Source organism: Arachis ipaensis, chromosome B1, assembly GCF_059453495.1.
Source record: "Arachis ipaensis isolate K30076 ecotype BB chromosome B1, ASM5945349v1, whole genome shotgun sequence".
NCBI lineage: Eukaryota > Viridiplantae > Streptophyta > Magnoliopsida > Fabales > Fabaceae > Arachis > Arachis ipaensis.
The window spans coordinates 13294923-13310090 of record NC_142436.1 but is presented as its reverse complement, the minus strand read 5'-3'; the positions used below and the strand labels follow the sequence as shown (position 1 = coordinate 13310090).

Sequence of the window (15168 nt, the reverse complement as noted above, 5' to 3'; positions counted from 1 at the left end):
TTTACAAGAACGGCTGATGTGGAGGGTAGCTCCGGTGGATCTGCCCCAAATCTACCCACCGTCGGGGTAGATGGTGCTTATAGTGCCATTCCAACCCGTCATGACATCACCACCCACATTTCATCACCGTCATTTGCAGCCGATCTACCTATTCATGCCGATAATGGAGATGACTTGGGTGATGTGCGTACCTTGGGGGAGCTTGCAGTGGCAATCAGAGGGGACCGGTATTGGATGGTGAAACCACATTCATGGAGGTCAGAGATAGGGATCCACTTGCTGAAGCCATGGGCGATGATGAGTCAGATTCGAAACCACCCGTTATTGGTGATGAATCTGACGGTGAGGATGACACAAGATCAGTTGGGAGATCGCAAGGGCAATCAAGTTCTCAGACACAATAGTACCCTCCACACTTCTCTACATTGGATCTTGAGGCGATGAATCAACCAGCATTTCCAGGTCGACAAATGTCTACTATTGACAGAGACGAGCATGTCATGCATGGTGCAGAGGAGTTTGAGATCGGGCAGCGGTTTCAGAGTAAGAAGGAGCCAGTGTTGATGGTGAAGAGTTATTATAATATTCGTCGTGGTGTTGAGTATAAGGTGTTTGACTCCGACAAGTTGAAGTATCATGGGAAGTGCGTCTAGTTTGGGAATGAGTGTAATTGGCTGACACGCGTGACTATGCGACAACGGAAAGGATACTAGGAAGTCCGAAAGTACAATGGGCCTCACACATGCCTTGCAACCAACCTGTCCACCGACCACAGGCAACTTGATTATCATGTGATCTGTGCGTCAATTCTGTCGCTAGTCATGGTGGATGCAGCAATCTCGGGGAAAGTATTGCACAATGCGGTCTCAACGAAATATGGATTCAAACCCAGCTACCAGAAGGTGTGGATGGCTAAGTAAAAGGCGATTGTACAAATTTATGGTGATTGGGAGGAATCTTACAACCTGATTTCGAGGTGGATAATCGGGGTTCAGATGTACATGTCGGGCAGTATTGCAGTATTGCGTACTTCACCTGTAAGGTCTGGTAATACGGTTGATGGCTCGATGGTATTTTTTCATCGATTGTTTTGGACGTTTTCGCCATGCGTTGAGGCGTTCAAATATTGCAAGCCACTTATATCGATTGATGGTACCCATCTCTATAGCAAGTACAGGGATACCTTACTCATGGCGAATGCACAAGATGGAAACTCGAACATACTCCCATCTCTATGACATCAAACCCTCTCGGCCTGAATGTGGGAAACCTCCAAAATATCCAGGACTGTAGCAACGCTAGTGGCCCAACTAAGTTCTTCACATTCTGATTGGCAACTCTATAGAGACACCTATATAACCAAGACAACGTGGCTGAATCCCAGCTATACTTGCCGAGTCCGTCAAGATCCGCAACATACGGGAGCCAGCGTAAGTGAACTCTGGCACCGGACTTGTCGCCAAAAAGTATCGTGGACAACAACATCATGATGTAATCACACGCATAGACCTGTACCGTTGCCTCTGTAGCATCAGTCGGCATGACTCTGAACCTGTTTTGAAACCAGCCATACGACACGGTGAACTCATCGATACAGTCCTCAGGAGGAAGCTCACCGAATAGCTCTTTAAACCACTGCCACGCAGGCTTTCCACCCTCCATCAACTGCTCAAAGTCACTAAGACAACCACTAACTGGAAATCCATCAACAGGGAGGCCGAACTGATATGCCACATCCTGTAAAGTAACAGTGCACTCTCCAAATGGCATGTGGAAAGTGTGAGTCTCTGGACGCCATCGCTCAACGAAGGAACTAATCAGTGGCTCATCCAGCTTAAACCAATAATCATTCAGCCTAGCAACATGTAGCAATCCGGTGCTATCTAGGTAAGGCATAATACGGTCATGCAATATCATCTTCTGTTGCCTACAGATTCTCCGTACACATCGGGTTAGCTGATAACAGAATAACAAACACAGTCACAACTCAACACCGCATAACAACCAAAAATATGTTCCAGAAATCAAACTCACCCATAAACCAAACAAGAACCATACCAATCCTAAGCACGTTAAGCCTAAGTTTTTACAAATTTCTAACACAACAAGTTTCTTTTTTTCAAAAATCACATTATTATAACTAAACACATCAACGTCATTGACTATATCAATTGTAAACCAAATTAACCACTAACCTCTTCGTCGATAAAACCTGCCACGTGCGCGATGTTGTTCAATCGATACATGTCACCTTCGTTCCTCGCCATTTTGCACCGCCCCCCACCGCCGCCAAACCAACCTTCCACCGCCGCCCTTATCAGCTCAATCCTCCGCCGTGGGCCACCCTCACCGCCATGCACCGGAAGCCACCCCTTCTGTCGCCTAAGCAACCCTCCACCACCACTAACTTTCCGCCACTACACCCTTCCTTCACTTTTTGGCCGTGGCTCTCCTCCACTCAAGCAAGCTCCTCGCCGCTAATGGGGGTCTCTCGAATGAGTCATTACTCGTGGGAAGGTAATTAGAGTTGGGGTAATACATGATTCGTCCTAGGGTATTGAGGGGTGTATATATGCACGTAAATCGTGCTAGGGTATTGTGGGGATCCGATTTGCACGTAAATCGTGCTAGGGGTAGAAGGTTATGAAGCTGCACGTAAATCGTGCCAGAGTAGAGGGTTTTAGGGTAAAAGACATTAACCATCTTAGCTTAGGACGATTTACTTGTGTTTAGTAACATACAGGGGGTTGGGACGATTTATACCTTTTTCAGTTATGTAATTCATGCATAAATCATTCCAAGGCACAATAATTTATATATTAATTAAAACACACGAGCCTAGGACAATTTATATATGGTATGATTTAGAGGAATCACGTTCTCGAAAATCATTTAGGGGAATCAAGTAATATAGAGAGCCAAAAATTTTATTTAAATAAAAAAGCCACATGTAATGCTCATAGTTGTGAATCGTTTAAATTCATCTTCCTAAAAAGTTCATAGAACTGTGAACTTCCTTTAACAACCTTCATAAAAAAAGCTGTTTTCAAACCTAGATAGTGAAGACCACATAATAAACAAAAATTATTTATACGCTTAAAAAATTTATATAATACATTTATATAAAATATTGATATCGATTGATTAGAATCATTTTATTATGAGAAATTTAGATTTAATCGGCTATAAAATTATGAATAAGAAAAAAAATAGAGTAAGAATCAATATTTTTAGTTTAGATAGAATTGATATAATGCCTCAATTATGAGATCATTAAAATAGAATTTGAATTGGAATTATAAAATTTAATAAGTCAAAGACCTTCCAAAAAAATTCAAAATAAATAAATTCACAAAATAAAAAAAATTATTTCGTTGCTATTTTTGTCAATACTAATAAGTTAATATTTTTTTCTTGATTTTGTTTATCAATTATTTTACTAATTGTTATATTAAATTTCAAATAAATTAAATCAAGTAGTTAATTGAATGAATTAATGATAATTAATTAAATTAAAAGAATTATTGAAAAATAGCATGAAGAAAATGGTATATTAGTTATGTTATTAAGTGAAAACTGATTTTAATTATATTTTAATAGATAAATAAATAATAGATAATGGATAGATTTGCCCGTACTTACACTTACAGTTACAGCACAAGGATGGTCATGGAGATGGCACTGCCCCTGGCCCCCTGCAGCTAAACCGGGGGAAGGGAATCATTCCGTGGAATATGACTCTCTTCTAAACATGTAACTGTAACCGCTCTACAATGTAGAGACGACACCCATGCTCACGAGCTTCACCACCCTCTCTCCCACACAAACCACACCCATCCCTTCTTCCTTCACAAATCATTCCTCTCTCTCTCTCTCTCTCTCTCTCTCTCTCTCTCTCTCTCCACGCCTTATAAATTCTGACCACTGACCACTCCTCACTCACTCACCACTTCACCAATCACCATCGTAGCTCGCAATTCCCCAATTCCCGAACCCAACGCAACGCTCAGATCCATTTCCCTTCTCCTTTCTCCATGGACGTCTTCGTTTTGCCACCTTGGATCCCCGAAGATGACCTTCTCTTAAAGAACGCCGTTGAGGTACCTCTCTCTCTCTCTCTCTTGCCGCGGCTTAAGCTACCAAACCCTTGCGTCTGGTGTTTAATTCGCGCAATTCAGTTCAATTCCTAACATATTTGTGGTTGTGGTTGTGTAGGCAGGTGCGTCGCTGGAATCGCTGGCGAAAGGAGCGGTTCAATTCTCGCGAAAGTATTCTATTGCTGAATTGCGAGACAGGTGGCGTTCTCTTCTCTATGACACGGACGTATCAGCCCAGGCTTCGGTTTCCATGGTGAATTTGGAGCTCTCCGGAAAGTCCGCTAAGGAAGGAACAATTGGTGACGCACACAATGGCGTTGGCGTTGTGGCGGCGAAGCGGAAGAGAGGTCCCAGCATCCGGAAGCAGTACTACGCCATGCGGAAGAGGCTTTGCAGACAGGTTTTCCACTCTCTTGATTCTTTCGACGAGGCAGTACATGATGAAATGGATTTGGTTAAGCTTAAGCGTGAGGGCGAGGTTGAATCCGGGGGAATTGTAACTTTAGATAATGATAATAATGATAAGGATATGAATAATAATTCGGTTGCTAATAATTTGGTTGGTTATGGGAGTTACTCGGGATTGGAGGATGTTGTGTTGTCTCATTCTATGAGTGATATTCCTTTGTGGAGAACAATTGAGGATGTGCCAGCACCAGCCATGCCTGTCGAAGCGAGTCCTAGAAGAAATGATCGCCATGGGGAGGAAGCAAGGGCAACAATGCTTCCCCCTTCCCATGGTTCGAAAGGCAAATGTGCAGTTGATGTGTCGAATGCTTTGGCATCTATGTCGGGAGAGGAGCAAAGGCGCCTTTCTGATCCACTTTCGAACTTATCAAATGAGGATGAGCCTTGTTATGAGAACGTTGATTCGCTTCTGTTGAGCTCTCCTTGTGAAATTCAGGGAAATGATGCCTCTGATATTTGCGAATCTCAGAAGGTGGATATGATGACCAAAGCTGGTGAAATGCCCAGTAATTCATCTACAGCTGGATTGGTGGTTGTTGCCAAACCATTAGACTACAGTCGTGGTGATGTGCCTTATGATTGTGATCCTTGTAACAATGCTGTGTCATCTGTTTCGGTCCGAACCCCTCATCGTGAACCCAGTGGAGAGTGTGAGTTCTGCTTCCTGAATGCTGAGGACGCTGATGTTCCATCTGAAGACAGTGCAGACTCGTCAATTATAGTTCCTTGTTTGTTGACTAGGAAACCCCAACCAATTGTCAAGGATGCAGGTTATACAGATTCATCTGTTAATAACCAGATGAAAAAGGAACTAGATAGAAGCTTGAAGAAAGAAAATAATTCACACTCTTCAATGTCTTCCCAGCGACAGATAGTTAAGGCAGTGTTAGTGCCAAATATAAATTCAACTCAGCCACCTGTCGGTGTTGTTACGAGAGCTGAAAATCCTGGAAGGAACCTTATTTCAGCAGTTCCTAGTCAGAGCAACAGTGTCAGTATTAACGCAAGTCACAAAAGATTAGTTCATGCCGCTATCTTGACAGCCATGGATGGACATCCAAAACAAAAGGTTAAATGCATGAATTCCATCAGTAGTTCATAACTACGTGCAAAACTTGTTAGGAAAGTCATTTATGATTTTGCTTTCATTAAGAAAGTTCATTGAAGTTGTATGTTGTAAGCAGGAAAGTGTTGCTTCGGCTTCAGCAAAACATCATGCAGATTCAAGGGCAGGGCAACAAAAGGATTTACCCGAATCTGAAGTAAAGTCATTGTTTCTCAATCAGGAAAGGGAGAATGATGATGATGATGATAATGACGAAGATGACTCTGATAATGAAATTCCTTCTTTTTCTGATATTGAGGCAATGGTAATTATTGTATGTTGCATTGAATAGCAATTATACTACATACTTTGTTATTTCTCATATCCTGGATCTCTCTTGTTCAGATTCTTGAAATGGATTTATGTCCGACTGATCAAGATACAAGTGCAAGCAGAGAAGGTAACTTATCTGACACATGCAAAAATGAAATAATCACAGTTTTGTTTGAGGTTTTAATTTATGCCTCAAAAAATGTTAGAAGTTGAATATTGAAGTGTGTTTAACAAAAATGGATTTTCATGATTTGATTAGAACTTTTGCACTGGATACAATGAGTTTGCTTATAACCCAATTAGCATTTTTTTTATAGTATATGCTTTCCATATGTCATAATTAAAGTTTTCAATATCAATCGTCAACAGATAGGGTTTAAATAGAGCCGTGGGTTATCCTCTGAAGTTTTATTAATGTGTTTTTTTCAGAGAATTTATTTTAATGATAGCTGTTGTCTTCTAATCTTTTACTCCAGTGTTGAGATATCAACATGCTGAGACCAAGAAGACCATCATGAGATTGGAGCAATCTGCACAGTCCTTTATGCAAAGAGCCATTGCATCTCGGGGGGCATTTGCTGTATTGTATGGGCGTAATCTGAAGCAATATATTAACAAGAGCGAGGTAAATTTATGGAGTTTTGACCTCTTGTTTTTCTTTAAAATGTGGATGAATGACATTGTACGAGTGAGAAAATGCTTGTTGTTGTTGTCGTTGTTGAACGTTGTGAAATACTAAGATCTCTTTGTAATGCATGTTACCTTCACTTTGGATTCCCATGCTGTGATTTGTTATCTTGTAGGCCAATTAATGCTTTCGCTTTGATTGCAAACAAAACAGAACCAGACTAGCATTATCTCTGAACAAATTGAACTCTATTGAAGTGAAATGCAATACTTCTGTTGATTGAGTGTTCCTCAACACTAAAATATAAAGTTTTAGTTATGTTATTTTCCTGATTAGGGCTGCTGTTTTTAGTTTGTGATGTTCTTTCCAAGTATAATTGATTCTTCTCTGCTTTTGTGCAATTTCTTTCTACTTAACAGGTCATACTTGGAAGAGGAACTGATGACCTACATGTTGATATTGACTTGAGAAGAGAAGGGTGTGCTAACAAAATATCTAGACGACAAGTAAGATTTTTCAAAAGCTTCAGGTGCAAAATTTCTGTGCATGGATAGCTTTTATGATTGGATGTGATTTATGTTTCATAGATTTTCATTTTGCGTGGATGGAGGAGGGGCCCGTTGGTAAGACTTTGTTGTATTTGAAAAGGAAAATGTATGAACTTATTTCAGTAACGGAATCACAATTAAATGATCTGTATATGCCTGGAGAAGGAAAATGTCTAATTTTAATGTGATGGTGTTATTGTGTGTTTTTATGGTAATTGAAGTAACTACCGGTATCATGACAGTGTCTGCATCTGCATGATTTTCGTGATGCAATGGACATTGCACTTGTAAGGACCCAGATAATAGGATATCCAGACATTTTTTATCATATCCTTCATAATTCATAGTGATTCAACTTTGACACCTACTTATTATCCATTAGGCTTTAATAAGGATGGAAGCAAATGGCTCTTTCATTATTAAAAATCTTGGCAAGAATTCTATCTTCTTGAATGGCAAAGAGGTTGCTCCAGGACAGCTGCGGGGTCTTAGTGCTAGTTGTTTGATCGAGGTAATCGCCTTTTCTTTCTACCTAAAAGTAACGTTTATTTATATATATTACAATTTACAATGCTCAAATATTATTGTATACCTTGAGAGCGTTATAATTCGAGGTAAATGGCTTGCGTACAGATTAGAGGCATGTCATTCATCTTTGAAACCAATAACAAATCTGTGAAGACTTATTTAGAAAATATGAATTGCAAGGGAGAAGACAAAGGGAAGGCTTTAACCATGGTTGCCTGAGACTTAAGAGATTTCTAAGAAGAGTAATGAAATCGAAGGAATAGCAGTATTGTTTAAGTGTAGCTTCTGAAGTTGTAGCAAGATGTTTTAGGAGTAGTTTCTCATGTCATAAAAAAATAGTTGTAACATTAATTGTTATTGTTAGTATGCTTTGTAAAGCGAGAGAGCCCAGGTTGTAGTTGTACATATAGATAGAAGTTAAAGAGCTATTAAGCTACAAAGGTATGATATGGCTGCGCTGTAAAATAGGAGGACTTGTGTTTTATGTCTTACCTTCGCTTCAGTGTAATTGGTCTCGTAGAAACTTCCCTGGCTGAAGTAATGGTTATTGAATGAATAAAATACAAATAGAAAATTAAAATTACATTTCTTTCTCTTGCTTAGTGGGGATATTATACTTCACACTCCTTTTGATTTCAAGTTGGCATTAATTCTGTTTTTCTTCCTATTGCAACAATCTATTTTCTGTTGCTAGGTGTTTTTGATTTGTTTGTTTCTTGTAGATGTCTCTTTCTTGAATTTAGATTTTCTAAAGAAGAAAGTTGGTAAAGTGGTAAAATGAAGGGTTAATCACTGATGATTTTGTAACTTCCATAAAATATGTATTCCATTATCGTAGTTTAAGAATAATTAACTCTTTATTTTACCAATTTTTTTACTTTAGAAGATCTTGACCGCTTTCTCTTTGTCTTTGACTATTTCTGAAGATCTAGTTTTCTCTTTGTCTTTGACTATTTCTGAAGATCTAGTTGGGTTTGTGGGCTTTTTTACCTGTTTTGTTGGGTTTCATATGTTCTTTTATTTTGTCGAGCTAATTTGACTGAAAAAAAATATCCCTATCTTTGATGAAGAGGAAAAAAAAAAGTTAGCATATGTTTATTGTAATTTATTTGAAAACATTACTATTGAATTTATTTTTCTTAAATTTTATTTTTTTTTAAATATTAAAAACTATACAATACTTTACTCTAAATTGTTTAATTTATTTTCTTGATGATAAACTCGAACATTGTTGTTTTGAAACACAATCTCAAAAAACAAAAGGGATTAAATTGACAAATATGAAGAACACTTCTAGTATGAGGCTGGCCTAAAAATGCTTTTTGATAATTAGTTTATCACTTAATTGATTTTGGAGGGAGATTGTTGGTGCATCACCCGTTGGAGCTATCAAAAATTCTACAATGGAAATTTAACAATTTCAGCACTTATTATTTTTTATATGCTGCACGGGAGTGTGTATCACAAAAGGATGAGATAGGAGATGTGTTTTTTAATGGTATAAGGATTAAAAAATTCGGTGCCTCCAATTTCTTATTTGGTTGTACAGTAATATCCAAAAATCAGATATACTGATTTATTTTGTTTAATTTTTTAAAAATGAATTATAAAATGGGGCTGATTTTTTTCGATATAAAAATAATTATGGTGTAACTCAACGAAATAGACGTGTATCAAATATTTACATTGCTATAGTGTCAGGTAAAATCGTATCGTAACCTGTTTTGCTTTTTCACTTGCATTTTACTCTAGATAGTTTTTTCAATTTTTTTTCCCATTCAATTTTTTTATTATTTTTTTGAAATACTAAAACACAGGGTGCGTTGTAAATGTGCATATTTTTTTATCCAAAACTACAAAACGCAGCTTGTGTTTTGCACAGGAAAAAGTATTTTAATCGAGAGCCTTACCTATAAATACGAAACTCAATTTATCCAGACTACCTCATTTTTACTTCCATTCCTCTTTCTTTCATATATTTCATACTTGTGAGTTTTTTTTGCAAATAGTTGTATTAAAAAAGTCGGATTATGTGAAGTTGAGGTTATGGAAGGAATTACAAATTTGCGAGTGTATTATAACAGTGAGATTATACCAAATACACATGAAGGAGTGACTTTTGTTTGTGAATGTCCATTTTCATTTGCTATTCCATGCACCATGAGTTTTGTAGAGTTGCAAAATGGTCTTTGTGAGAACATACAAAGTCACATTTCGAAAAGGGTGAGCAATATTTTGTACAGAAATCCTGTACAAGTATTTGGTAAGTTGATACAGTTTCAAATAATGTCCATCACTGATGATATATGTATGCAGCAGATATTCTATATTTATCAACAAACCCGATTTCACGTGTCGATGATAGAACTGTACGTTGAGTTTGAACAACATATGTGGATGGACGCGGTTGGCGAGGAGGTCAATGTTGATGAACTCGGGGATTTAGATTGGGAAGAAGATAACAACGACAGTGAAGAGAAGTTTGAAGCCAACTATAAATTCGATGACGAAAACGATGACGGAGACCTGACAGGCAATCCGGCGGTACAAAACGAAGCGCATGCGATTGCAAGTCAGCACCCCTTTAGTGTTATGTCTTTTTTGCGGACTCTGGATCTCGAAACTATGCATGCCCCGAAATTTCTTGAGTAAGCGAATATAGGTATATTATGCTACCATTTATTTTATTGGCTTTGTCCAACTAGTGGTGGTTTGCATGTCGTAGGTGAAGGCAATGTTGCGATGGAAGATGGTGAGTTTAATGTCGGAATGAAATTTGGTTCTAGAGAGTCGGTGATATATGCAATCAAAAGCTACACTATCTCTAGAGGAGTTGATTACACTGTGTATGAGTTTGAGTTGCAGATATTCTATGCAAAATGCAAGGGTTATGGTGTAGGGTGCGATTGACTTATCCGAGCTAGTTTGATTCGAAAGAAAAGTTGTTGGGGGATCATGAGATACAATGACAAACACACGTGCATAATGGAGACGATTTCACAAGGTCATGCCAAGTTGGACTCAAACACAATTGCAGATGCTATTAGGCCGTTGGTTGAAGCAGACCTGTCGATAAAGGTGAAGTCTATTATTGCAGAAGTTCAATCCAAGTTCAACTACACTGCAAGTAACTGCAAGACTTGGTTGGCAGAGCAGAAATCTATCCAAAAATTTTCGGTGATTGGGAAGTTTCTTACTAGACTCTGCCAGTATGGTTAAAAGCAATGATTGCGAAGATGCTAAGGTCTCGTGTTCAAATAAAAATGCTCCCCGTTTACCGTGAGAGTGAGGAGGTTCAAGGTGTAAGAGTTCTCTATCGCATTTTTTGGAACTTCTATCTGTGAATTGTAGTATTTAGATACTACAAGGCATTGGTGTAAGTTGATGGCACTGCGAAAAATATAAATGTGCACTTTTAGTTGCGGTGGCACTAGATGAGAACCAAAACATTGTACTTATTGCATTTGCCATAGTCAAGGGTGAGACAGAAGACACTTGAGAGTTTTTCCTAACCAATTTGCGGAGATATGTTATTACCATTGATCGTGTGGGCATTATTTCTGACCACCATAACTCCATCGACGCAGCAATAGCTCGCAATAACATTGCATGATCACCACAAAAAACGTAACATATATTCTACATCAGACTCATCGGGTTCAATTTCTTAAGAAGGTTCAAGACTTCGTATTTACATAAACTCGTGGTTCATAATAATAAATTATTATTGTCATAACAAACAACATTATAAATGATTATTATTTTTATCTTAAACATCATTATACAAAATTAATAATACACTAATCATAATATTAATTACTCATATATACCGAAAACACTAATAATAATAATAATAATAACGAAATTAACAATAAAATTAACAGTTAAAATACAAATAAATAAAATAAATAAAATAAAAATAGATAAATTTATTCATCACAAAATTAAAAAAAAATACTTACCCATTGAAGATGATTCAGATATTCAATAATATGTTCTTAGGATAATAGAAAATCACGAACCATTTTTTTTTCTTAATTTCACTCTTCACTCAATTAAAATTATCATTTTTTTATTCTTCTTCCTCCCTCACTGAAATTCTAAATCTTCTTCTATTTTTCTTTCTCCCTCGCTGAAACCCTAAATCCTTGTACCCCACAACGCAAAACGCTCCTACAATGTCACTTTAACAAACCCTCAATGAAGTGAAATTCTTGGTTCTTTTCTTCCAACCTGTGTTTCGCATTTTAAAGACCCACTTCAATACTACTCTCTTCCAACACGTGTCGTCCATGCAGCGATGTTCCTGCCAATTGCAACCTGCGATTTGTCTCTGGCGCCTGCTAATCGCAATCTGTGTTTGGAGAGTTTCAAGGTGGTCAACCCGACTGGTCCTATCTGTATGCGGGGAATATGGAACACGTTTCGATACATGGTTGTCCCTTTATGCCAAAAACAGCTTGTGTTTTGCAGTTACATGTTTACTTCTTTTTTTGTTTTACCCAAAACGTTACTTGCATTTTGCAGGTAATTGACCATGACAGATCTACATATGTAAATAACACACCATGTACTAATATAATTGAATTTTACCATTTTTTACTCTATTAATAAATTAATTTCTGACAAAATGAACGATCCAATTTATATTTTTAAAAATTTAAAAATTTTTAACATTGAATTCGGATTTTTTAATTTTTATTTTAAAAAATAAAAAAAATTAAAATTTCAAATTGAACACTTCAATTTATTACTTATTTTCTCTCTTTAAAACAAATTGGCCAATAATAACATATTACACATATATTTAATCCATATAAAACAAAATTAGCCCAATTTCAATGCCAATCTAAATATTAACTCGCGTGTTTGGATTTCACTTCATTTTCATTTTCTTTTTAGTTTTATTATTCTGTTTATAGAGCTCATGCTTTTCTTCAAGCAATTATTCATCGCCATCTTCTATTCTCAACCAAAAAACTCTCACTTTTGGTTCACGATTATTTAAATACTAAGCTTGCATTTCCTTCCTCATAGTGGGCGTTTCTGTTTGTCGTGAGTTTGGAAGAGTGTGAAAACTGAAAAGTAGTTTAGGGTGCTGAAGAAGGTTACCGAGGTTCAAGTTTGAAAAAGGAGTGACGGTAGTTTTGATTATTGTTAATGAACTTGGGTGAGGGTTTTAAGAGGTTAAAGATTATTATAGTAGAGGTAATTTAAAAATTTAATGTGTTCTTTTAGCAAAGTTAATAAAACTTTAGCAATCAAGCATTTTTATCAAAACACAGCTCATTTTTGTAGATATAATTATATAAATATATAAAATTAGTTTATTTTTTATCAGTATCCGAATCTTTTCGAATAAAAAATGACTATTTACTCAAAATTAAAAAAAATTTAAAAGATCAATAATTTTATTAAAATTTAATTAATATTTAATTTATTCTAACATAAAAAATAATTTTACTTCATTAAATATAATTTTATACTACTAAAAATATTAATAATAACTAATTAATAACTATAAATCACAAAATCTATTATCCTTACCCGTCTTCAAACTAAAATATAGATTTACTCCTTGAACAAATTTTATGCTTAACAACAAAATCCTAGAATGTAATGAAAAGAAGGGTCCCAGTTTAAAGATTGCAGGGGAGGAGCCTCTGACAAACAGCCCGTGAAGCCACTATAGAAAAGATCTCTGACTACCTTCAGTACCTTGTGTGGAGGAAGAGAAAGCTACTATATTCTATTCATAAATCCCTTACCTTTTCAGTTTTCACTCCCTTCTCCAACTTTCCCCATCACAATAAAAAAAGCCCCTCTAATCTTAGTTTGGTAACACACAACACACAGTTCCAGTAACAAACAACTCCACAAAATTCACAAAAATGGTGTCTCTCGGTTTCCCACAGTTCCCCTTCCATCTATTTCTGATCATTTCAGGTTTGGGAGTGATATCCACCGTTGAATCAAAGACATATTGGGGTGACGCACAAGTTCTGAAGGAACTAAAGAACAAAATCGACCCCTCTTCTCTGACTCCAGGTTCATGCGTAAGCTCATGGAACTTCACCGTGGACCCATGCGACAACCTCTTCACCGAAAAGTTCACGTGCGGTTTCAGGTGCGACTCGGTTGTTTCCGGTTTAAGCCGAGTCACCGAACTCAGTCTCGACCAGGCGGGTTACTCCGGATCCCTCTCCTCCATCTTCTGGAACCTTCCCTACCTCGAAACCCTCGACGTTTCAAACAACTACTTCTCAGGCCAAATTCCCGAGTCATTTTCAAACCTGACTCGCTTGAGTCGACTCAGTCTTTCGCGAAACTCGTTCACCGGCGAAATTCCCTCTTCCCTTGGCTTCCTCTCCATGCTCGAAGAACTCTACCTGGATAACAACAATCTCGAAGGAACAATCCCTGAGAGTTTCAATAACGGGCTCAAAAGCTTGAAAAGGCTTGAAATTCAGTTCAACAACCTCAACGGAGAACTTCCGAAGAATTTTGATTCTCTCAAAAACCTTAACTACTTAGACCTCAGTGACAATGGCGTCACCGGAAAATTGCCGGAGGCTTTACCGGAGTTTTTGGTTCAGATTTCAATGCGAAACAACGCCTTTAGCGGTTGTTTACAACCCGAGAGCTTCACGAAGCTGAAATATCTTGAGGTTCTTGATTTGAGTTACAACAATTTCAGTGGCTCAGTCCCTTTCAGTCTCTTTCAGATTCCCTCACTGGAGCAACTAACACTCTCTTTCAACAAATTCTCCTCCATGAACTTAGCGTCACGTTACGCATTGGACTACTTGCAAAGCGGACTCATAGCGGTTGATCTGAGCAACAACGAGATTGAGGGGTTCTTGCCGATGTTCTTGGCGATGATGCCGAAGCTTGCGTCTTTGTCAATGGAGAACAACAAGTTGAGTGGTATGATACCGACTCAGTTTGCATTGAAGACGGTTTTGCCTGAACCGGGGGTTTCGCCATTTGAGAGGCTTCTGTTGGGAGGGAATTTCTTGTTTGGAGGTATACCGAGTCCTCTAATGGCGCTTAAACCGGGTTCTGCGAATGTGAGGCTTGTCGGTAATTGCTTGTATCGGTGTCCTCTTATCTTCTTTTTCTGTCAGGGTGGCAAGCAAAAATCGTATCAAGAATGTAAGAGATTCGGACACTTCATCCCTTAGATTATGTGTTATCAAAATTCATTTCCATTGTTCTTTCTTCAACTTCACTATCCTTCTCCTTTTATTATTATTTATTATTTACTCCTAAAAATTAGATTAATTTTTAATCATCATATTAATCTTTAATATTTTATTTTCTTAAACATATTAATTTTTTTGTTTAAATTTTTATAAAAAATTAGACAAATAAATTTATATTATTATTTAATAAAAATATAACCGTCTCTAAATATTTTTAAAATTTTATAATAAAAATTAATTTATCTAACAAAATAAAAATTTAAAATTAATTTAATAATTAAAATTTATTAAAACAAAGTATTCAACGAAAAATTTT

At 37.1% G+C, this 15168-nt stretch overlaps 2 protein-coding genes across 2 annotated transcripts; both read left to right on the top strand.

Moving 5' to 3' along the window:
- The first annotated feature begins 3624 nt into the window (after positions 1-3624).
- LOC107625285 (uncharacterized) lies at positions 3625-8228 on the top strand. Its single transcript, XM_016327897.3, has 8 exons — positions 3625-4100; positions 4216-5634; positions 5750-5935; positions 6016-6070; positions 6420-6568; positions 6991-7077; positions 7502-7630; positions 7753-8228. Exons 1-8 carry the CDS (start codon positions 4035-4037, stop codon positions 7864-7866), a joined length of 2205 nt encoding a protein of 734 aa, XP_016183383.1. The 5' UTR covers positions 3625-4034; the 3' UTR covers positions 7867-8228.
- Positions 8229-13268: 5040 nt separating this feature from the next.
- Positions 13269-14900, top strand: LOC107625276 (Leucine-rich repeat (LRR) family protein). The gene has a single exon (XM_016327886.3). It carries the CDS (start codon positions 13539-13541, stop codon positions 14829-14831), a length of 1293 nt encoding a protein of 430 aa, XP_016183372.1. The 5' UTR covers positions 13269-13538; the 3' UTR covers positions 14832-14900.
- The last annotated feature ends 268 nt before the right edge of the window (positions 14901-15168 follow it).

Coding starts and splice junctions, on each gene's coding strand:
- LOC107625285 (XM_016327897.3), top strand. CDS start 4,035: ATGGACGTCTTCGTTTTGCCACCTTGGATCCCCGAAGATGACCTTCTC. Junction 6,569..6,990: donor AATATATTAACAAGAGCGAG/GTAAATTTATGG, acceptor TCTACTTAACAG/GTCATACTTGGAAGAGGAAC. Junction 7,078..7,501: donor ACAAAATATCTAGACGACAA/GTAAGATTTTTC, acceptor ATTATCCATTAG/GCTTTAATAAGGATGGAAGC.
- LOC107625276 (XM_016327886.3), top strand. CDS start 13,539: ATGGTGTCTCTCGGTTTCCCACAGTTCCCCTTCCATCTATTTCTGATC.